The sequence below is a fragment of the Tauraco erythrolophus genome, chromosome 3 (assembly GCF_009769465.1).
Source record: "Tauraco erythrolophus isolate bTauEry1 chromosome 3, bTauEry1.pri, whole genome shotgun sequence".
NCBI classification, from domain to species: Eukaryota; Metazoa; Chordata; class Aves; order Musophagiformes; family Musophagidae; genus Tauraco; species Tauraco erythrolophus.
In genome coordinates, this window is record NC_141467.1 from 85,658,979 (window position 1) to 85,677,711 (window position 18,733).

General features: G+C 41.1%; 1 protein-coding gene across 1 annotated transcript; it reads left to right on the forward strand.

Annotated features, from left to right (window-relative positions):
- Positions 1-337: 337 nt before the first annotated feature.
- TRHR (thyrotropin releasing hormone receptor) lies at positions 338-14,063 on the forward strand. The gene is made up of 2 exons (XM_009978853.2): positions 338-1,132; positions 13,656-14,063. The coding sequence occupies exons 1-2, from the start codon at positions 338-340 to the stop codon at positions 14,061-14,063; spliced, it is 1,203 nt and encodes a 400-aa protein (XP_009977155.2).
- Positions 14,064-18,733: the final 4,670 nt, after the last annotated feature.

Here is an 18,733-nt window from a genome sequence, read left to right on the forward strand (position 1 = left end):
CCTCTTCTTCTGCTGCAGGGGGAAAAGCTCCCATCTCTGCACACCGCGTTCTCGTGAATGCCTCGAACCAGCTGCGAGGAAACAGTTTTTTAACCTGTGCGAATGAGCTGGAGCCTTAGAGGGATGAACCTGCCTGGCAACTGAATTTACAAAGACTGAAAGTCCAGGTGCTTTTGGGTGAGTGGAGGACAGTGCAGGAATGGGACTGTGACTACATGGAGAACGTGCTCTGGGGCTGCGGCTCACCTATGCTCTGCTCTGCTCACCCTTTTACAGGGGACTATGGAGAACGTGCTGAGACCTAGTGTTGGGCAGCAGCAGCAGTAGGCTGGTGAAGATGGAGAACGGCACAGGGGATGAGCAGAACCAAACTGGGCTGCCACTATCAAGCCAGGAGATTGTTACAGCCGAATACCAAGTGGTTACCATCCTCTTGGTCCTCCTCATCTGTGGACTGGGCATCGTGGGCAACATCATGGTGGTTTTGGTGGTTCTCAGAACCAAACACATGAGAACTCCCACTAACTGCTATTTGGTGAGCCTGGCTGTGGCAGACCTCATGGTGCTTGTGGCTGCAGGACTACCCAATATCACAGAAAGCCTGTATAGATCCTGGGTGTATGGCTACGTGGGGTGTCTCTGCATTACTTATCTCCAGTACCTAGGGATCAATGCTTCTTCTTTTTCCATCACTGCCTTCACCATTGAGAGATACATAGCCATCTGCCACCCGATCAAAGCTCAATTCCTATGCACTTTTTCAAGAGCCAAAAAGATCATTATTTTCGTCTGGGCTTTCACCTCCATATACTGTATGCTCTGGTTTTTCTTGCTAGACCTTAACACAGTAGTCTACAAAGACATTACTGTTGTGTCCTGTGGCTACAAGGTGTCCAGGAGCTATTACTCTCCGATCTACATGATGGACTTTGGCATATTTTATGTTGTGCCAATGGTATTGGCGACTGTCCTCTATGGCCTGATTGCTAGAATACTGTTCCTGAACCCCATCCCTTCAGACCCAAAAGAAAGCTCTAAGACATGGAAGAATGACGTGGCTCACCAGAGCAAACCTGTGAATCCCAAGATGACTAACAGGAGTTTCAATAGCACTATTGCTTCTCGAAGACAGGTAGGAACAGCAGTTTGAAATGGCTTTCTGAAACCTAAACCCCATTTGTTTTAGAGATCACTAGTCTAAACCTGTGGCAGGGGGTAAAATATATTCTACCTTTTTGCTAAGTAATCAAGCTGAAACTCTGTGATACAAAAACACATACGTATAAATATTTTTTTTTCTTGCCTATTCATTATTACCTACTGGAAGGACTGAAAAATATTTTCTCTCCTATATCAAAAAGCAATTAAGAAGTGTCAATAAAGAATGAAATATTTTTAACTATAGTTTCTTTATAGTACAGCCTGTTAGTAATCCTGCCAAATACAGAAAGTGACTCTTGAGTTGTTTTTGACATTTGAGGAGAAGTAACTAGCCTAGGAGTTCAGGAGACTTGAGGTTTTATCCTGACTAAGGCACTGTGTCGCTCCGCAAACGCAGTCAAGTCGTTACTTTTCCTGTCTCTAACTCTCTTGTGAAAAGTCTGCTTAAGCAAGCCTGTATAAAGCACTTTGTAAATGCTGAGTATCTTTGTTATTCTGTCTCTCTTAAAATATATTTATGCATTGGTGGCTCAGAACTGGGGCACAGGTTTGACTTCCTTCTTTTTATATTGTTAAATATGTATGCTGCAATGTGTAATGATACAAGGAGAATATGGTTGATAGACTAATTTATGGCTGTTTGCAATAAGCCGTAGTGCCTCGCGCTCCCACAGCACACAGCAGGCAGCGCAGCTGGATGCAGTGCTGAGAAATGCAGGGTGCGCCACTTGGCAGCCGGCTCCTGGGAGCAGACGCCGCTTGGCTCAAGAAGCAGCTTGGTGCAAGTGTGGGGAAGCGATGCTCCATGCCAGGTCACTTGGCTCACAGCCCTTGGCCACCGCTGCAAGGTGTCCCAGAGGGCTGCTGCGCCAAGCAGGATGCTTCAGTCTCCCTGTGCTGTGCAGTTCCCTCAGGAAACAAAGCTGAGCTCTGCACCTTTTCAAACAAGATGAGTGTCCCCCTTGGGTGATGGGCTGAACTTTACATTTTTCTTATTTTATGTAGATTGCTACTGTTTAATGAGACAGACCGTTTTGCCTTATTACAGAGATGGCACTGACCTCAAATTTCACTGAGCTGCCTGCTAGAGCACTGAGCGCTTGCAGAGCACTGGAGCCATGCTTTGAAATGCACAACTGAAACACGTGGGCTAGGTTATATTTAATTATGTATCTCCAATTATAGTTAATAGTCAGATTAGAAGTGTTTCATTTTGTTTTCCTTTGTTCATTAATTAGTAGAAGAAGAAGATAACCTGCTTTTCAAGTTCTCAATATTACTTTAGTATACATGCTTGATTACGTGTGCTTAGCATCACTTGAAAAACAGGCAAATCTTTTTACATTGAGCATTACTGAATGTGGATACCGTTATATTATGAAACCAAAAAGTGAGGATTACAATGTGATGTCTTATGTCTTGTAAAGACAGCAAGACTTTTTCTAAAAGCTTAAGTAACCTGATTGTTTAAAGTAGCATCATTATGAGTAAAGCTGGTGTCTGCATATAGTACAACACAGGAAACAAAGCAAGGATAGTGTGGCATTATTAGTAGTATTTTTTATATAATAGCAGCATGCAAAATATAGCCAGTGGTGAAATATGAGAAAACACAAGTCTATATTAAAAAAAAATAAATCGAAAGTCTCAACAGTTAGTAAGACACAGCGAAAATTTCCTGTTGCTCTGGCAAAGACGTATATAGCTGACAATATAATTTGGCCTTATATGAGTTCTGTTGTCATGTAAAACTGTCCATGTGCCTTCTCAGAACTGTGCTTACACTACAGTGATGGAGTTGCATATGATGTCCAGCATGTGCTCTGTAGAAAAAATGACTGAAAGTGTGGTGTATACTTCCTACTTCTGTGGCAGCTCTCATATTTATCCAAGAATATTTCTACAAAAGGAAATTTGTGCATGTCCCTGTAATGGGTTCACTCCGGCTGGCAGCCAAATACCCACTCAGCTGCTTGCTCGCTCGCCCCTGCAGCAGGACGGAGGAGAAAATTGGAAGACTAGGAGTGTGAAATCTCATGGGTCAAGACAAGGACAGGAAGATAACAGTTACTGTCATGGGCAATAAAGACTTGATTTGGGAAAAATTAACTTCATTTATTGCCTGTTTATTGCCCCTTGTTGTAGCTACCAGTTACACTCAGTCCCTTCCATGAGGCAACCAGCAGTGTGGGACAAGGGAGAGCTGCAATCAAGTTGCAGAGATTTCTCTCTGTCACTACTTCTTTTTCACTCTTTTCCTCTGTTTCACTGTGGGACCTTCATGGGCTGCAGGCCCTTCAGGTGGTGCCTGCTTCGCCAAGGAGTGCCTCCTCCTCCTCTGGCTTTGATGTTCCCTCTGCTGGTTCTCACTCTTTTGTTCCCTTCTCCTCTCTCTCCCTCTCTTTCCAGCATTTTTGCCATTTCTTAAATACATTTTCACCATGTTTCATCAGCTTGGTTGATGGGTTTGGCTGTGTCCTGTAGAGGGTCCATTGGAGCTGGATCAAAATGTTTGTCTGGCATAGGGCAGCCTCAACCCTCCTGTCGGAGAGGCCACACCTGCGCCTCCTCACCTTTGAAATCTGGACATGGGCATTCGGTACTATTCCATTGAGTGGTTATGATTAATTATTATTATAATTACCCTATTATGAACTCACATTTATATAATATACCAAAACAAAGCAGTAAGTTAGACAGATTTCCTCAACCTTCATTAAGGTTTAACTCAGGAATTTCATAACCATTTTTGACAATGATTAATCCAACATTACAATATGTGACTTGATTTACTCACTTAGTCTGACCTGGATTGTTTGACTAATCTGGATTTAATTTGACGCAGACTGCCAGGTCATACCATTGTCTTTATTTTCTTGGGACTTCCCATTACCTGTTTTGAAAGTCTTCCTTTGTTAAAAACCATCAAAACTTATTTTTACGTGGGTGAGAAAGCATTTTGCCCCCTACCTTGTCATATATGGCTGTGTTTGAGTTGGAGAGCACTATGTGAAGCTGTTTCCAACTCATGGCTGAAATAGATTCTGTCTTCCCATTGGGTTTTTTTAACCTATATTATTGTCTTAGCATATAGCTATCTATCTGTACTATCAGCTTTGTGTTTCTGTATCAGCTTCCAAGAATTAGTCTGCTATATACAGTCAATACTTTTTATTGTGAGTCATACAGTTATGCAATGTCAATTATTATCTTCAAAAATGACAATACGTCATTTAGGTTTCTGGTACGAGACTTAGCCCAGAATTAGAAGCTGATGGACTGAAAATGTGAAGAACAACTTGGAAACCATCCTGGATTCAACACCTAGGATGCTTCCTCACATCTGGCACCAATGGAAAGAGCAGGGCAAGAGAGGAACAGCCCTGATATGGCATCTAGAAGAGCTCTATGCTCAGGGAGGAAGGAAATACAAAGTAAAATAACCATTTCCTCACAACTGTGGAGGACAGCTATGTGAGCTGAGGCAAGGCAGGTGGGAAGCTCGGCAGTAAGACAAACAGGAGAAAGGGAGGCTCTACTGCTGAAAGAGAATAGATGCACCACATTCAGTTTCATTAGAAAAGATATTTTCAGTCTCTGACATAAACAGATATAGCACCAGCACTGAAGGGGACAAAAAAGTGGTCAGGTGGTCAGAAGACTTCTGTTTTGTTTTCAAAACGGAACAGCAATTTAGGTAATTCTGTGATTTAGAAAGAAGGCCTGGGAATATATATTAGAATGGTGAGTCAAGCCTATTTTAACATATTTTTTCCTGAGAGGTGTCTAGAGATGGGCTCAGAATGAGGCTATATTACATCTCCAGTGAATGAAAATCAGGTTTTCCAGGCAGAAAGTGGTCCTCTGCTTATTTGTTCCACTCCCTGCCTTCAGCCTCCCACCCACATGATTTAAAAGTCGACGAACTATGTTAGTTCTAGGAAATATTTATTTCATTGCAATGTTTGGAAAGCTAACAGGAACAAAATCTGTTTACTAAAGGATCAATACCCCCATATCAACAACCACCAATGGACAAATCCTTCAAAGTACTCTTCAAGGCCCCCTGAAGTTTTCATTCAAAGCACTGCATAGGGAAGACAAACAAAACCAACAGATATAAAAAATTAGTCCTTTTTTCTAAACGTCAGAGGAGAGGGAAAGGCACAAAATAAGCTTTCTTTTCTTATAAAGTATCACCATTTCTAACACACTTTTGTTTCACTTCAACAATATCTTACTGCTGATATTGGACAACTACTGAAATTATGAGATATTTGTTTACACTGCAAAGCAAAGTTCTACTAAGGAAAGTAGCGCCAATATGTACCCTGAGGATGTGTCAAACTCTATTCTTACATCCACTTCTGAAAAGATAAATCAATCTCATTTGTGCAATATTTAATTTATTTTATAGAACTGTAATGGACACCAGGGTGTGATAGACGTGTTTTAAAGGTTTTCAAAAAGAAAAGCAGTTTTATTTGACAGTCAGACACTCCTTCATAGATGGGAGTACATTTCAAATTCACTTGTGTTTTCCATCGAGCTCCCAGTGTCCTTCCCAGAAGGAACAGGAACTAGTTCATTCTGCCTCTGCTTTGTCAGAAGCTAAATACAGCTGATCCATTCTTAATGGAAAGCAGTAAGAGTCATTTATTGCCTTTGCAGAGCTTTTGATCAGCCACTACAAGTCAGTTGGCAACACCTGACTTTCTCCTGAGGGAAGATCTCTGCCAGAAGAAGGCATTTTCAGAGGAACTAGTTTCATTCAAGGCCACGTTGCAGTAGCCTCTGAGGAATCAACTAGGTTTTAGTACTGAAACGTGCAGGTAAACCTTCAAGTATGTGTTTAGTTTGTGTCTTAAAGAAAAGTCTTAAACACTTACTAGGTCTGATGGAGCTGGTGATGACTGTGTTGAATGGGCTTTCAGATGTACTTTGCAAAGAAAGCGAACTTGCTAGGCTGCAGGTCGTGTATAGTTGTAGGAAAGCATTTGATGGCCAATAAGGAGTCTCAGTGAAAATCAGTGACATTACATTTTTGCAATAGATGATCAGGAGAAAATGAGAAGGTGACTAAGATCTCTTTGACCACAGAGAGACTACAAAGTATTTCTGCTGAGAGATTGACACAATTTGAACCTGAGAAAACAGAGTGAAATAGTCCTGTTGTACACATTTCCTCAAGTTAAACAGGAGGGAAGGTGAGAAAGCAAAATTTTCCAGAACCCTTCAGCTGAACCCAGGTCACAGTGGCTGAAACTTCAAAGCTCGTCAGAGGAAAGATCAATACGGTTAGAAGATGATATCATGACAAAAAGTATCTCTTAAGGCCAGACAGTTCCATTTACTTGATTCAGAGCCAAAGAAGGAACTTCAATGCAAATTCCATGTTAAGATTTATTTAACAACTATATGATCATTTGGAGAGATGATCACAGGTCCCAAGGAAGTGAATTAAAGTTGATTTCTACTTGCTCACTAGAAAATACAGACTATGAATTTGGAGCTGTCCAATTAAACACACATTTTGAACTTGCAAGGAATCCTGAACCTCATGAAGCACTGGGAAACTGTAATTATTGTCATGGAACAAGAGTAAAAACTCTATGTAGTGGTAAGAAATATTGAAAGTGATCCAAAGGATCATGAGTCAACAGGAAGTTTGTCCCAGATCCCTTGGGACCTTAGATTAAGCAAATCTCTCTTCAATACTTTGCTATAATTTCACAGAATCCCTGAGGCTGGCAGGCACCTCTGGAGGTCATGCAGTCCAACCCCAGTGGTAGTACCACTTTCAGTGGTGCTGTGGTAGACTGAAGACATCTGGCTTGTTAGCCTACTAGGTCGCTGTTCTTCTGCCACTTTGTTTTCGTTTCTTCATTGCAGTTGCAAAGGCAGATGCAATGGTTAGATAGCTTATTTTTCAGGTATGCATATGATTGCATTAGCCTATCAATTTGTGTCATTGCTATTCCAAAATGGCCTGTTATTGGTACTTGAAAACCATCCATATTCTTAAGTCTTCCGGAAAACACGTTCACCTACCGTATCCTAATCAAAATGAACAGCAGTTCAGCAAACATTAACTGCAGTTACAGACATTTATCACACATAAAGAGTAAGATGTGAGCATAAACTAAATCTGGAAAAAATACAAGTGTCTGTACCAAAGTTTTGACCAGATTGTCCATTACCAAAAGTCACAGACAAACCAAATTCAATATAATCAGCTCATTGCCTCTATCAAGCAGAAGATCGTATTCAACTTACATGCACACGTTACCATCTTCAACTTTACACATGCTTGAAATTCAAGCACGGTGTAAAGACACAGAAAGGAAGACTATGAGTAAAGACTAAAGCTTTACACCATAAATTACCATAAGTTATCAAAATAAATCTCAACACTTCTATTTCTTTGCTTTTTCATATACAGCACCCCTACAATTCCACTTACTTCTAAACTGTCTTTGCTTACAGAAATAAAAAAAAAAATTGTTCCTATCCGAACTTTGGAAGGTTTAGCTACTTATTTTGTAGTTGATTTTAGGACAATGAATTCAGAGCAGATGTGTAACTGTGATGGTAAAAGTTGAGGTTGATCACAGTTTCACCTCTTGTCCATTGTAGGCATTCTGTTGCCAAGTCTTTTATTAAAAATACAAGAGAGGAAAAAAGATTTCATTTCATGAATAGAAAATGTGTTATTCAAAGTATTCAGAGCAGATTTCACAATAAAACAAAGGTTCACTAACAAGTAACACCAACCAACATTAAATGTTTCTTTACAGTATACAGAATGAGGGAGAAAAGCCATTTCTGCCTTTTTTTTTTCCTGTAGGTGCTTAATTTTGTTAACAGTGCTTCTTTTTTTCTAGTAGCACAGATACTAGGATCTATCAGCATTTCTAAAAAGTTAATGCTTTTTCTTCTGAAGATTTAAATCATTTTGTTCTGCTCAGAAGCAAGAAAATGTTTTGAAGACATAAGGCATTTCAGGAGGGAAAAAGAGAGAGAACTTAAAACTGAAGGATAGAAAAGATATTTGCCTGTCACACAGGAAAACTTTGAAAATGTGGGGAAAATTAAATTGGGTTTTTTTTCTGAGTACCTGTTCTGTGAACTACCTTAGCCAGCCACTCATCACTTTTTAAAAGACAGTAAGAGGCCAGGGGAAGTAGATGGGAAGACAAGGAAGTAACCTAGTCTTTTTTTTATAGTAGCTAAGAGCCCAGACACTGTCTGGCTTATGCGCTCATGGAATCACAACCTAAGTAGTGTGCTTCCTTTTCTCTTTTCCATATGATCCTCATCTGTCCGGTCCTCCATCAGACCTTGGTTCTGGCTGTGTTCATCTCCCCACATTTCTGTTTTATCCCACCTATCTCAGCCATCAGATCTCAAATTTCTTTCTTGTCTATCCATAATATGAACACTGAATTACATAATTGCAGATAGATTTCATACTTCCATAGAATCATAGAATGGTTTGGTTTGGAAGGGGCCTTGAAGATCATCTAGTTCCAACCCCCCTGCCATGGGCAGGGACACCTTTCACTACATCAGATTGCTCAAAGCCTCATCCAACCTGGCCTTAAACACTTTCAGGGATTCCCAAAAGAATTCCTAGTTTCCTTAGGTATCAAGGGGACTGTGAAAAGTAAATACAGCCTTGGATAGGAAGTGTGTTTGTTTATATTTGAGGTGAGATCCAACTCATTTAACATTATGCATATATGATGAAGCTATTTGCTTAGTCCAATCAAATGGACCCTCCATGGCCGATTAAAACAGGTAAATTGCCCTCTAGAGAAAGCCCTCTCTTAGACATTGAAGCACAATGATACCTGCCTCCCTGAGAAACTTCTCTGTTGTCTCACAGCAGAGCAAGCACAGATTCCAGCTTGCAAAGCAAGATAAGTTTTGTATTACTTACATGAAATCCTCAATGGTATCACTTGGTTTTATTTGCAGTGTTATTATATCAAGACCTTAATCCTTTTATTTATTTAATCCTCCTCCTCATCGCACAACTTCTTCTGGATTACAAAATCACAGACTGGCGTGTACAATCTCTGTGCATTGCAAGGAACGCCACCAAGCACAAGAAAGAAAGATACTGTTGCATGCCTTTCAAACAACAGAGTGACTCCATGGCACAGTAACTTACGAAGTATGAATACTAATTTACTTATCAATGTAAGAAAGTTTAGCATTCAAAGGAGAAGAAAGCAACTACAAAACTGTGAGTACCATGGTAATGAAAATGTCTCATAAAAGCACTTCCTTAGAATGACAAAGTTTCAGAGCAGGAAGGAAAGGAGAATACTAGTTCAGAATTAAAATATTGAGAATCTGTTTAATAAAAAATGTTTAAAATATTTTTTCAGAACATTCTCAGAAACTGAAAGATAGAGCTTAAAGAGTGGTTGCATGCAGCCAGGAACACATTCAATCTCAAGCTCCACTGACGTCAAATAATTAGTCCTCCGCCCCAACTGATGTTTAGTTATGTTTCGTATGAAGTGTTTTGAAAAAGAATACGGCAGTTTACTTAAGTGAAGTGGACCAAACTTTCCTCTAAGCTATTTCTGTGCAGCCCCATCCATCCCAATGGAGATTTTTGGGGTGGATAAGAAAGCAGCTTTAGCCTAAATCATGTGTTTAGAAGCTGTGTTCATCTATAAAGGCAAATTCAGGTGTGAAAAAAGTCCAGGGCACGCTTGCAGCAGCTTTGGAGCAGATGGCCTGAGAAGTCTCAGCCTGCAGTGGGGTGACAAGGCCCCTGGCCACACTGGAGACAAAGTGAGCGGTGCCAGAGCACCTTCTAGGAGCTGCTGTCTTTTGCACATAGGTTGTATTCTGAGGTAGCTGAGCATGAAAAGCCACTGCCTTCCAAGACAGCAAATAACTACCTGAACTCAGGGCCTTGCAATGGGTCTCAGAGACACAACCACTACTGGTCAGATGGATCAAGCAACTGAATTTCTACCTGACGATAGAGAGCTTGTGTTAGATGTGTGATTTTTGGCAGCTTTGGAAGAGCATCCACTGCAGCCAGTTTAAAATGATAGTGAACTCGTGTTGTCCTGCACTAACTGAACCACCGAGAGATGCCACCAAAAAGGTGCCATGTGTGGCCACATACTTCTGCCTCTTCTCTGGCACTGACTGTAGGCTCTGTGGCAGCGTATGGGTACAGAGTTGGATCATCGACCTGAGCAAACTGAAAACCAGGTCTGCAGACAAGTGCTTAGTTTTCAGTTGGAGCAGCAGTCTGACCTGATCCACACCCTCATCTTTGAGGCCAGCACAAGGAGAGAGGTGAGAACAAGATTGCTTTTTTAGCTGCAGTCATAGGTTATTTTGGCTCCAGTTTACGTCAAGACCAGGAAATTGTGGAGTCTGAGTGCTACAAGACAATGTCCTACCTGACATAAGCCTGACAGCACAAAGTTAATCTCTTTGCATTTTTAAACACATTCAAACCTGCAGACTGAATTGATCTCAGCTCAGGGCCCTTTGTGCCGTGACTATGATATTTTTTATCTTTTGCTATAAGTCAGTTCTAATATATTGTCAAATTGCAGCTCATAAGTTGAACGCAGCAGTAGTACAAGCCAGTTGTGTTAGATAGAAGGAAAATGCACATCAAGGTGCCAGTATACATAAATTCAGCTAATAGTTTGCTTGCTACATACATATATGTCTTTGAAGCATATAGGACACAGTCACTTAAAGACTTTTTTTCATTGCTGTAAAGTATTAATTCTGTGACTTTAAAATATCCCCTTCCAGACAAGTAAAATCAATTTACTTCGAGTTAAATTCAGGATGCAAACTGACAGCTGCAACTTTGTAAGTGATTCTCTGAGCAATTGTTTGTTACAGATATGCTCAGAAGAAATGTAAATGGGCAATGATCAGTAGGTATGATAAGAGTCCCCTGCTGAGCGTCTGGTAGGGAAGTACTTTGATGCCTGTGTAAACTATTATGCACTTGCCCTCTGAATGCTTGAGCTGATGCAACACATCTGTTAGTTGGGCTCAGTCTCATTGTTAATACAAGTTACACAAATGGTTACTTTCTTCCTTTCAATGTGGAATATTTTCCATGATGAATGATTATTCTCAGTTGAAGGGATTTGCTCAGTTTGGAGGCACAGGCTGGAGCCGAGCTGGAGGGAGGAGAGGCAGCAGGAGAGGAGTCCTGAGCCTTCCTCAGCAGAGCGGGTCAGTACTGGGTCACCTTGCTCTTTGCAGCCGTGTTCACAGGACTGGTCCTCTTAAAAGTGGTTCGGAGATCAGGAAAAAGCATCCTTTTAGCTACCCGAGACATTCACATTTGCATTTTGCTCTATTACGATGGTTGTTCGTGCACAGCAAACAAGAAAAAGAGTCTAGAAGTCATAAGGAAATGTATCAGTCAAGTGACAAAAAAGGAGATAATATTTCTCAGTCTCGTTTACTTCTACTGAATACAGCTGAAGGGAAATCAAAAATGAGGCTGAAAGGAGGATTGTAGTATAAAATTGTAGCCTTTGAATATGTATATTTAAAGACAGATAAAGATACACCAATTTGTAGAGTAACTTTGCTCTTCATCCTATTCTTGATCATAATATCTATAACTAATTGGGTTATATGTGTATGTGTCTTTCTAGACAGAAGAAAATATAACCCTTAGGCAATGAGATGGCAAGCTTTCTATATAATGAGCTATCTGATCAGAAGACAAGAGAATTATACACTCTCTTATAACTTCAAACTAAAAAACACACCTAAAACTATAAGTGATTTTAGTGAAGTTATCTGTCTGTCTCCCTGGAAACAATTGAAACTCTTATCGATTTACATTCAACCTTTCTGCAAGCAATGAAATTGTAACCAGTAAGCCAGAAGGTATTCTGTGGTTACAGGAGTTAATGTTTCATTGAAGTATAACTTCAGGTACCCAGAAAGGAGCAATAAAGCAAAGGTAAAAAGAAGTTCTTGAAACTGATCTGTCAATAGGCAACAACAGATTTATGTCAAGAAGAAAGGCAAATAGTAAAAAAAAAAAGCACAATCAAAAGAAGCAGTTGTAGCTCACCAAAATCAGTACTCATGACTTCCAGTTCATGCACACACAGTTAACCAAGTCATCTCGTGTCTTACACGAGGGCCTGCCACTGTACTATCCCACTGTTATGTCTCACTGTACTTTCTACCTTGTTTATTAACATCTTTCAAACTTTCTTTAATATAGATATTAGGGAAAAATATATATACCAGAATCAAATTATTTACAAGAGAAAGACTCTTTTTACAGTGGGTTTTTTACCTAATTTTTTGATTGTTTCTTCTTCACTTCTGTCGTAGTTTAGGCTGACCCAGCAACTAAACTCCACACAGCCGCTCTCTCACTCCTTCCCCAGTGAAATGGAGAGTAGAAAAATATAATAAAAGGACTGAGGGTCGAGACAAGAACAGAGAAGGAGTACCCACCAACCATGGTCCTGGGCAAAACAGACTCCGATTTCTTAAAGCAAAACAATTTATTAAGAGTTACTTGAAAGGACAAAGGGAAACATGTTTCACGACCATCCTCAGGCTCAGGCATCTCTGCGCACTTTTGTCCCAGCTTAAATATGGAATTCGCAGAGGCGCCGATTGGCTCAACCCCGAGGGGGATGGGAGTCCGATCTGGTGGCCAGAACCAGGTCTGACCCGGTTCCAAACCAGGAAGTCACAGGGAGCAAATCCCCTCTCCTGCCACCAGAACCGCCCCCCCCCCCCATCAAACCATCACAACTTCATTTCAGCTATCCGGGGTATCACCAAAGCGTATTTTTCTTCATTCAAAATAAATTTACACAATATATTAAACTTCTTATATAATCAAGTTTTATTGGTAATCCCTTTTTTTTCTCCTGGCTCTGTAAACTTTAATTGACATTTCAAAGGAAATATCAAATAATGAAGATCTGATTAAGTATTGAGGATCTGAGAAACAGAAAGAAATCTAATTCTTGGGGAGGGAGGTTTTGGGGGGGTGTTGCATTATTTTCGGCTTTTGGAAATTCTTTTAGGGTGGTTGTTAGAGCAGATAATCTAAATAGGCTTCAGGTTCAATTACTCTACAGACTATACTAGTCTAAAGGAGATCTAATATGGTTGGAAAAAATGGCTTTAGACCCATTTTTTTCCATTTAAATCAACACCTCCTTCCAGCTTAAGAAGTTGCAAAGCCTAAGATCTACAACAATTAGCTTAACTGTGATGTCACCCGGAAAAAGTCATTTAACAAAAACTAGGAGGAATTTGGAGTCAGGTTTTTTCGTCCTTATTGTAGAAAACCTTTCTGAATCAAACATTGACCAGAAATTTCCAGCTGAAGAGTCTATCCATAGTTTTGCTTTGGCTCTAGAGATGTAGGAATGCACATGTTCCTTCCAAGACGAGTACTAAACTTCTACCCCTCTTCTGTCTCCTCTGTGTTCCCCCAGGTTACCAAGATGTTGGCCGTAGTTGTGATCTTATTTGCATTTCTATGGATGCCCTACCGAACACTGGTCGTGGTCAATTCCTTTATCTCCAGTCCCTTCCAAGAAAACTGGTTCCTGCTATTTTGCAGAATCTGTATTTATTTAAATAGTGCCATCAACCCTGTCATTTACAATCTCATGTCTCAGAAATTCAGAGCAGCCTTCAGGAAACTCTGCAACTGTGAGCAGAAACGAGAGAAGAAACCAACCAATTATAGCGTGGCACTAAATTATAACGTCATCAAAGAGTCCGATCACTTCAGCACTGAGCTAGAAGATATTACTGTCACCAATACCTACTTGTCCTCTGCAAAATTGTCTCTTGGTGATACGTGTTTGTCATCTGAGGTAATAGTTAATATATTTTAATGTTTGGTGTCATGAACCAGAGCACGTTCACATCCTGGAGCTGGGCTGGGCTGGATTCAGCTGGAGCAGCACTGCGAAGGACCAGGGAAGGCTGGTGGTGACAGAAGATGCACCACCAAACAGGGCATGATGGGGAGGGAGAACCACTCAGCTCTGGAAAGCAATGGCCTCGAAGTGCCTTGTGCCCAGTATGACGTGACTGCGAGGACCTGGGTTATAGGGAAAGATTAGAAGAAACACGTAGGTTAAACCTTACTCCCTGAGCAGCAGAGGGCAATGGTGGAGTATCAGAGAGCGGTGCTTGGGCACAATGTCTCACTACATGTCTGGCAGGAGGGTGGGCACTGGTGTCTGACCTCAGTGATTCCTCCCACGCACCTCTGGCTGGCTGCAGGAGGGCCATGGGACATTTTCTTGTGCCTCATTCCCTGGCTCCAGCTTGGAGTTAACTAGCCCAGTGCCACCATGCAGCTGGTACTAATAGAAGACACAGATCACCCCCACCAGCACCCTGGTCCTGAGAGTCCTGAAAGCCACATCCATTTACCTGCACCATCCCCAAGTGTAGCCACCCCCACCAGCACTCTGGTCCTGAGAGTCCTGAAAGCCACATCCATTTACCTGCACCATCCCCATGTGTAGCACATCTCTCTAATCCAGCTCTCTTCAATGTGATGATGCATGTTGCTGTTTTCATGATGCTTTTTTATATATACTATTTAAATGCTGTTCATAAACCTGTATACCTTAGATCTTACAATACAGATGATCCACAGAGAGGCTTAGTTTTTCATTTCCTTTTGCAGATGATAAGAAAATTTAAAATATTTCTTTCTCAGTTTGCTGTTTCTCTCCTCATTTTCAGGCCTGAGGCCCAGCTTGTTCTGAGTACGTGGTCATATAAAACCTTTGGATGCTCCGTTCCCACCAACCTGTATGACATATAAAGGCATTTCTGCTCACAGAATTGCAGGAGTTACCGTATATCTCTGCACACCTGTCTGCATCCTACAAAAAAAAACAGCCTCTTGGGGAGTGAAAAGGATATGTTACTGAGTCGAACTGAATGAAGCATTTAATACAGCATAACTTTAAGCAGGTGAGTTGGCTTCAGTGGAATACCCAAATCCTTCATCCCATGCATTGGCCAAAGAGTGGTCTGCGTTCTCAGAAAGAGCAAGGCTGCCCAGGATGTCTCCACGGACGCAGAGCGGAGCAGTGGCTGATGCTCCCAGTGAAGGTGAGAGGTGAGGAAAGGAGCTGCCCTCCTGCATGACTGCACCGGACAGTACCAGCCGGGCCCATCTGACAGCAGCCAGAACCACTGCCCGTTACAGTAATTACCCACCGATGACTCCCTCATGCCACAGCAGCACAAGTCTAATTGCAGGCATCATAACACACTTCAATAAGCAGATAGCTGACGGCAAAGAGCATAAGATCTTTTTTTTCTTTCTTTTTTTTTTTACCTTGTACAACATGAAATAGGAAGACTATTTGATGAATTCATAGCAGGGAATAAAGAAATTAAAAAGTTAGTAGGAAACTTTAAAAAAGCCCTCTCTTTTTCAGCAAGCTAGTTTATAGATATACCACTTTAAAAGTAAGTCTCAGCTAATACTGAATCCTGTCAGAACTTGACAGGTATTGAAGAGTATTGGACAGGCTTTTAGTAGTTAATTTTGTCTTGGTTCAATGGTAATTGTGTCTCAGATGGCTACAGCAGGTTTACAGCTTCAATATAGATGTCTATAGAAAAGAGGAAAATTCAATAAAAAATAACACTTTTTTTTTGTTTTTCGTCTCAAAGGTTATTCATTAGAATATTTCAGGGCATAAAAAGTGTTGTCAGAGAGAAGTCACTATGGCTTCTCACCTGCCAGCACAGCCGCTTGCATGATCTTCCTGCACGCGCCCACGACAAGCAGCCTGAGGCCGTGATGTCCCTGATGCAGCTGCAGTCAAATCATAGCATATCACTTTGGCTTTGCTCTAGACCAACTCATGTTCTTGCTAGAATTATATTTTCCCGTTCCTGTGCAGCAGTAACAGAAACGCAGGAAGATACCTGCGTATTCTTGTTTGTTATGAATGTTTTGCACACCTTTTGCACATGACATTTAAAAAGCTATAAAAACCTTAATTGTTCTAGTAAAAAACCTACCCAGTGTGGGATGGAAGAGATAGCTTCACTAGGTAAGGCTTTCCTATCCAGTTTTCCTTTGCATAGACAGCTGCTTCCCCAATTTAAACCCCTTTCACTTCCATTCAGTCATATTTGCAAACTTAAAGAGAACTAAAAATACCCTGATAGGTCTCAGATTTAAATTTTGATGTGAACCCTTACCTGCTGCATTCAAAAGCCTCCCTCTATTTGACATTCTCTGGATAGCAAGGAGGAAACAAACAGTCTGTATCCTGCTCCACCTGCATCCTGGCTTTAACTGCTGTTTAACATTGCAGAGCTCCACAGGTACTCTCCAGCTTGGCAGACCGATGGCAGGGCTTGGAAGGGACCAACAGCTGGAGATTTTTAACAGCAATACAGACATGATCGACTTCCTCCAGAAAGCTCTTTCTATATTTGCTTTCCATCAGCACTTGCCTTTTCATTTTGGCAAGCAGAGACCACAGGGGTATCCTGCTTCTTGAGACTTTGACCTCAAATTATGGGGAGTCAGTTTTAACACCAGGCAGAGCACCATAGCCATGAGTGTTCGCCCGGGGCAGGCTGTACTCTGGAGCCTGTCCCGTGAGGCACAGGAGCTGGCAGAGCTTTGCCTGGAGCAGAGCCTGCAGCTGAGCCATGCAGGCTGTGTTGCAATGGTTTCTAAACCCTCTGCACTGGGAATCTTCCTCATTTACTGGGGCTGAGGTCTGGCAGCTTGTCTGCCTGAGCAGCACAGGCCAGCAGACACGCGCAGTGAGGTCTGTTTCTGGGCAGATGCTCCCTCGCCATGGCGTCTGAACACCCACACAGCTGGAAGGAGGATGTCCAGACTCTTTGCCGCTTCTGAAATAATAAGGAAAAAATTAAATGACAGAGTCAGTCACATGGCAGCCAAGCGGGCAAAGCTCGCTGGCGTTCAAGAGTCGAAGAGAAGGTGGAAATCTTTTCACTCTTCAAATGCTGTTACCAGTTAGGCATCTATCCAGTGCTTTCAGACCAGGCCCTACCTCCCAGACTTTCTAAAGAGGTGTCAGAACTAGGTCCTTTCCTTACTTAAAAAGTGAGACCTCCAAGACAAGCAGCAGGCAAAGAGAAGGCACTCCAGGGAAATCCAGTTATACTGTTAGGGGCACAACTGGCTTGGCTAAGAACGGAGCTAAATACTCGTGTAATAACAGTAACACAAACTTACACTTTTATCTTGACTCTTTTCAGAGTACAGACTGAGCAACAACTCTTATAGACTGACAATATCAGAAGCAAATGCTCTTCTTTATTTGCCTTTTTGCTTGAAAAGTAACTTTGTGCTTTCTCAGCCTCTGTCTCCACAGTTCATTTTTTTCAGATGCTCAGGTGAGGTGTTTAAGCACATTTTCATAGTGAGGTTTCATCAAGGGTTAAAATCTCTGTAGGTGATTTTGTATACACTATCTCTTGAAATAACAAATGAAAAGAAATTATCTCATGCTGACATTTATTTGCTCAGACAGACAGGATTATGCATGCGAAATTGTGTTCACAAATGCAGTATCTAAAATTGCAGATTTAAGTTAAGGTGCAATTTTAACTCATAATGTGCTGTGACTATATAGATGTTATTCATGAAATCCATGCTAATTTTATATGGATTCCTATTGCTAACACTATGAAATTTTGCTAAATATCTTGCTAATGTGATTTTAGATCTATTTCTGTGTTTGCCCTTCTGTTTATAACAGCAATCAGCCTTTTTGCTTCGACCTAGGTGTTGTAGATTAGATATGTGGGCATGTATTTATTCAAGAATTTCTGTGATTTTAACTGTATGAATAATATAGCAAACTTTTTTGTTAGAAGTGAAAGTGAGTGGATGTCAACTACTGACTGCAGTAATGTAACTATTTATCTTTACATACTTATTTTGTGGATAACAAATTCCTTTCAAAACATTTAGTTGGAAAGAATTGTCTGATTGGAAGCAATATTGAAGTCCATGTCTTTATCCTCACTTAATGGCTCTGATGTAAGAGATTGCATTCTTATTGCATTTTTATTTGGAACTTTACTCAGCATGTTACTGAAGAGATGCTGCTGCAGCACCTGGCTTTTGGAGCTACACTGCTTCCCGTGTGAAATACTGAGATGTTGGAAGCTTTGGTCTTGGCAAATTGTGCAGCTGAGAAAGGTTGGGTGTATTTAAAACACACTTCGGTTCAAATTAGAGCATGATCTCTTTGAGGTCCGAATTAAGTATGTATCAAAGCAGTTCCAATGTATTTCGATGAGGTTTATGATGCTCCTGTGGAAGTGAATGGCTCAAGTCAAATGATAAAGCTCTCACTAGCTTCCCTTCAAAAACAATTTTCCAATACAACTCACTGAAGGACTGACCCTACTTCAGGAGCTGCTGCCCTAGCTCCCCTAGTACACAGTGAATGCTCGGGTCAGTCGCTTGGTCTTTGGAAGTAGACAAATATTTATTGGTTGTGTTTTAAAAAGCTATTCTAAAAAAAACCCAAAA

What these genes read in the sequence shown, in the direction of transcription:
- TRHR (XM_009978853.2), top strand. Translation starts at nt 338, where the DNA reads ATGGAGAACGGCACAGGGGATGAGCAGAACCAAACTGGGCTGCCACTA. An exon ending in CTATTGCTTCTCGAAGACAG is followed by an intron (nt 1,133 to 13,655) that starts GTAGGAACAGCA and finishes GTGTTCCCCCAG; the next exon opens with GTTACCAAGATGTTGGCCGT.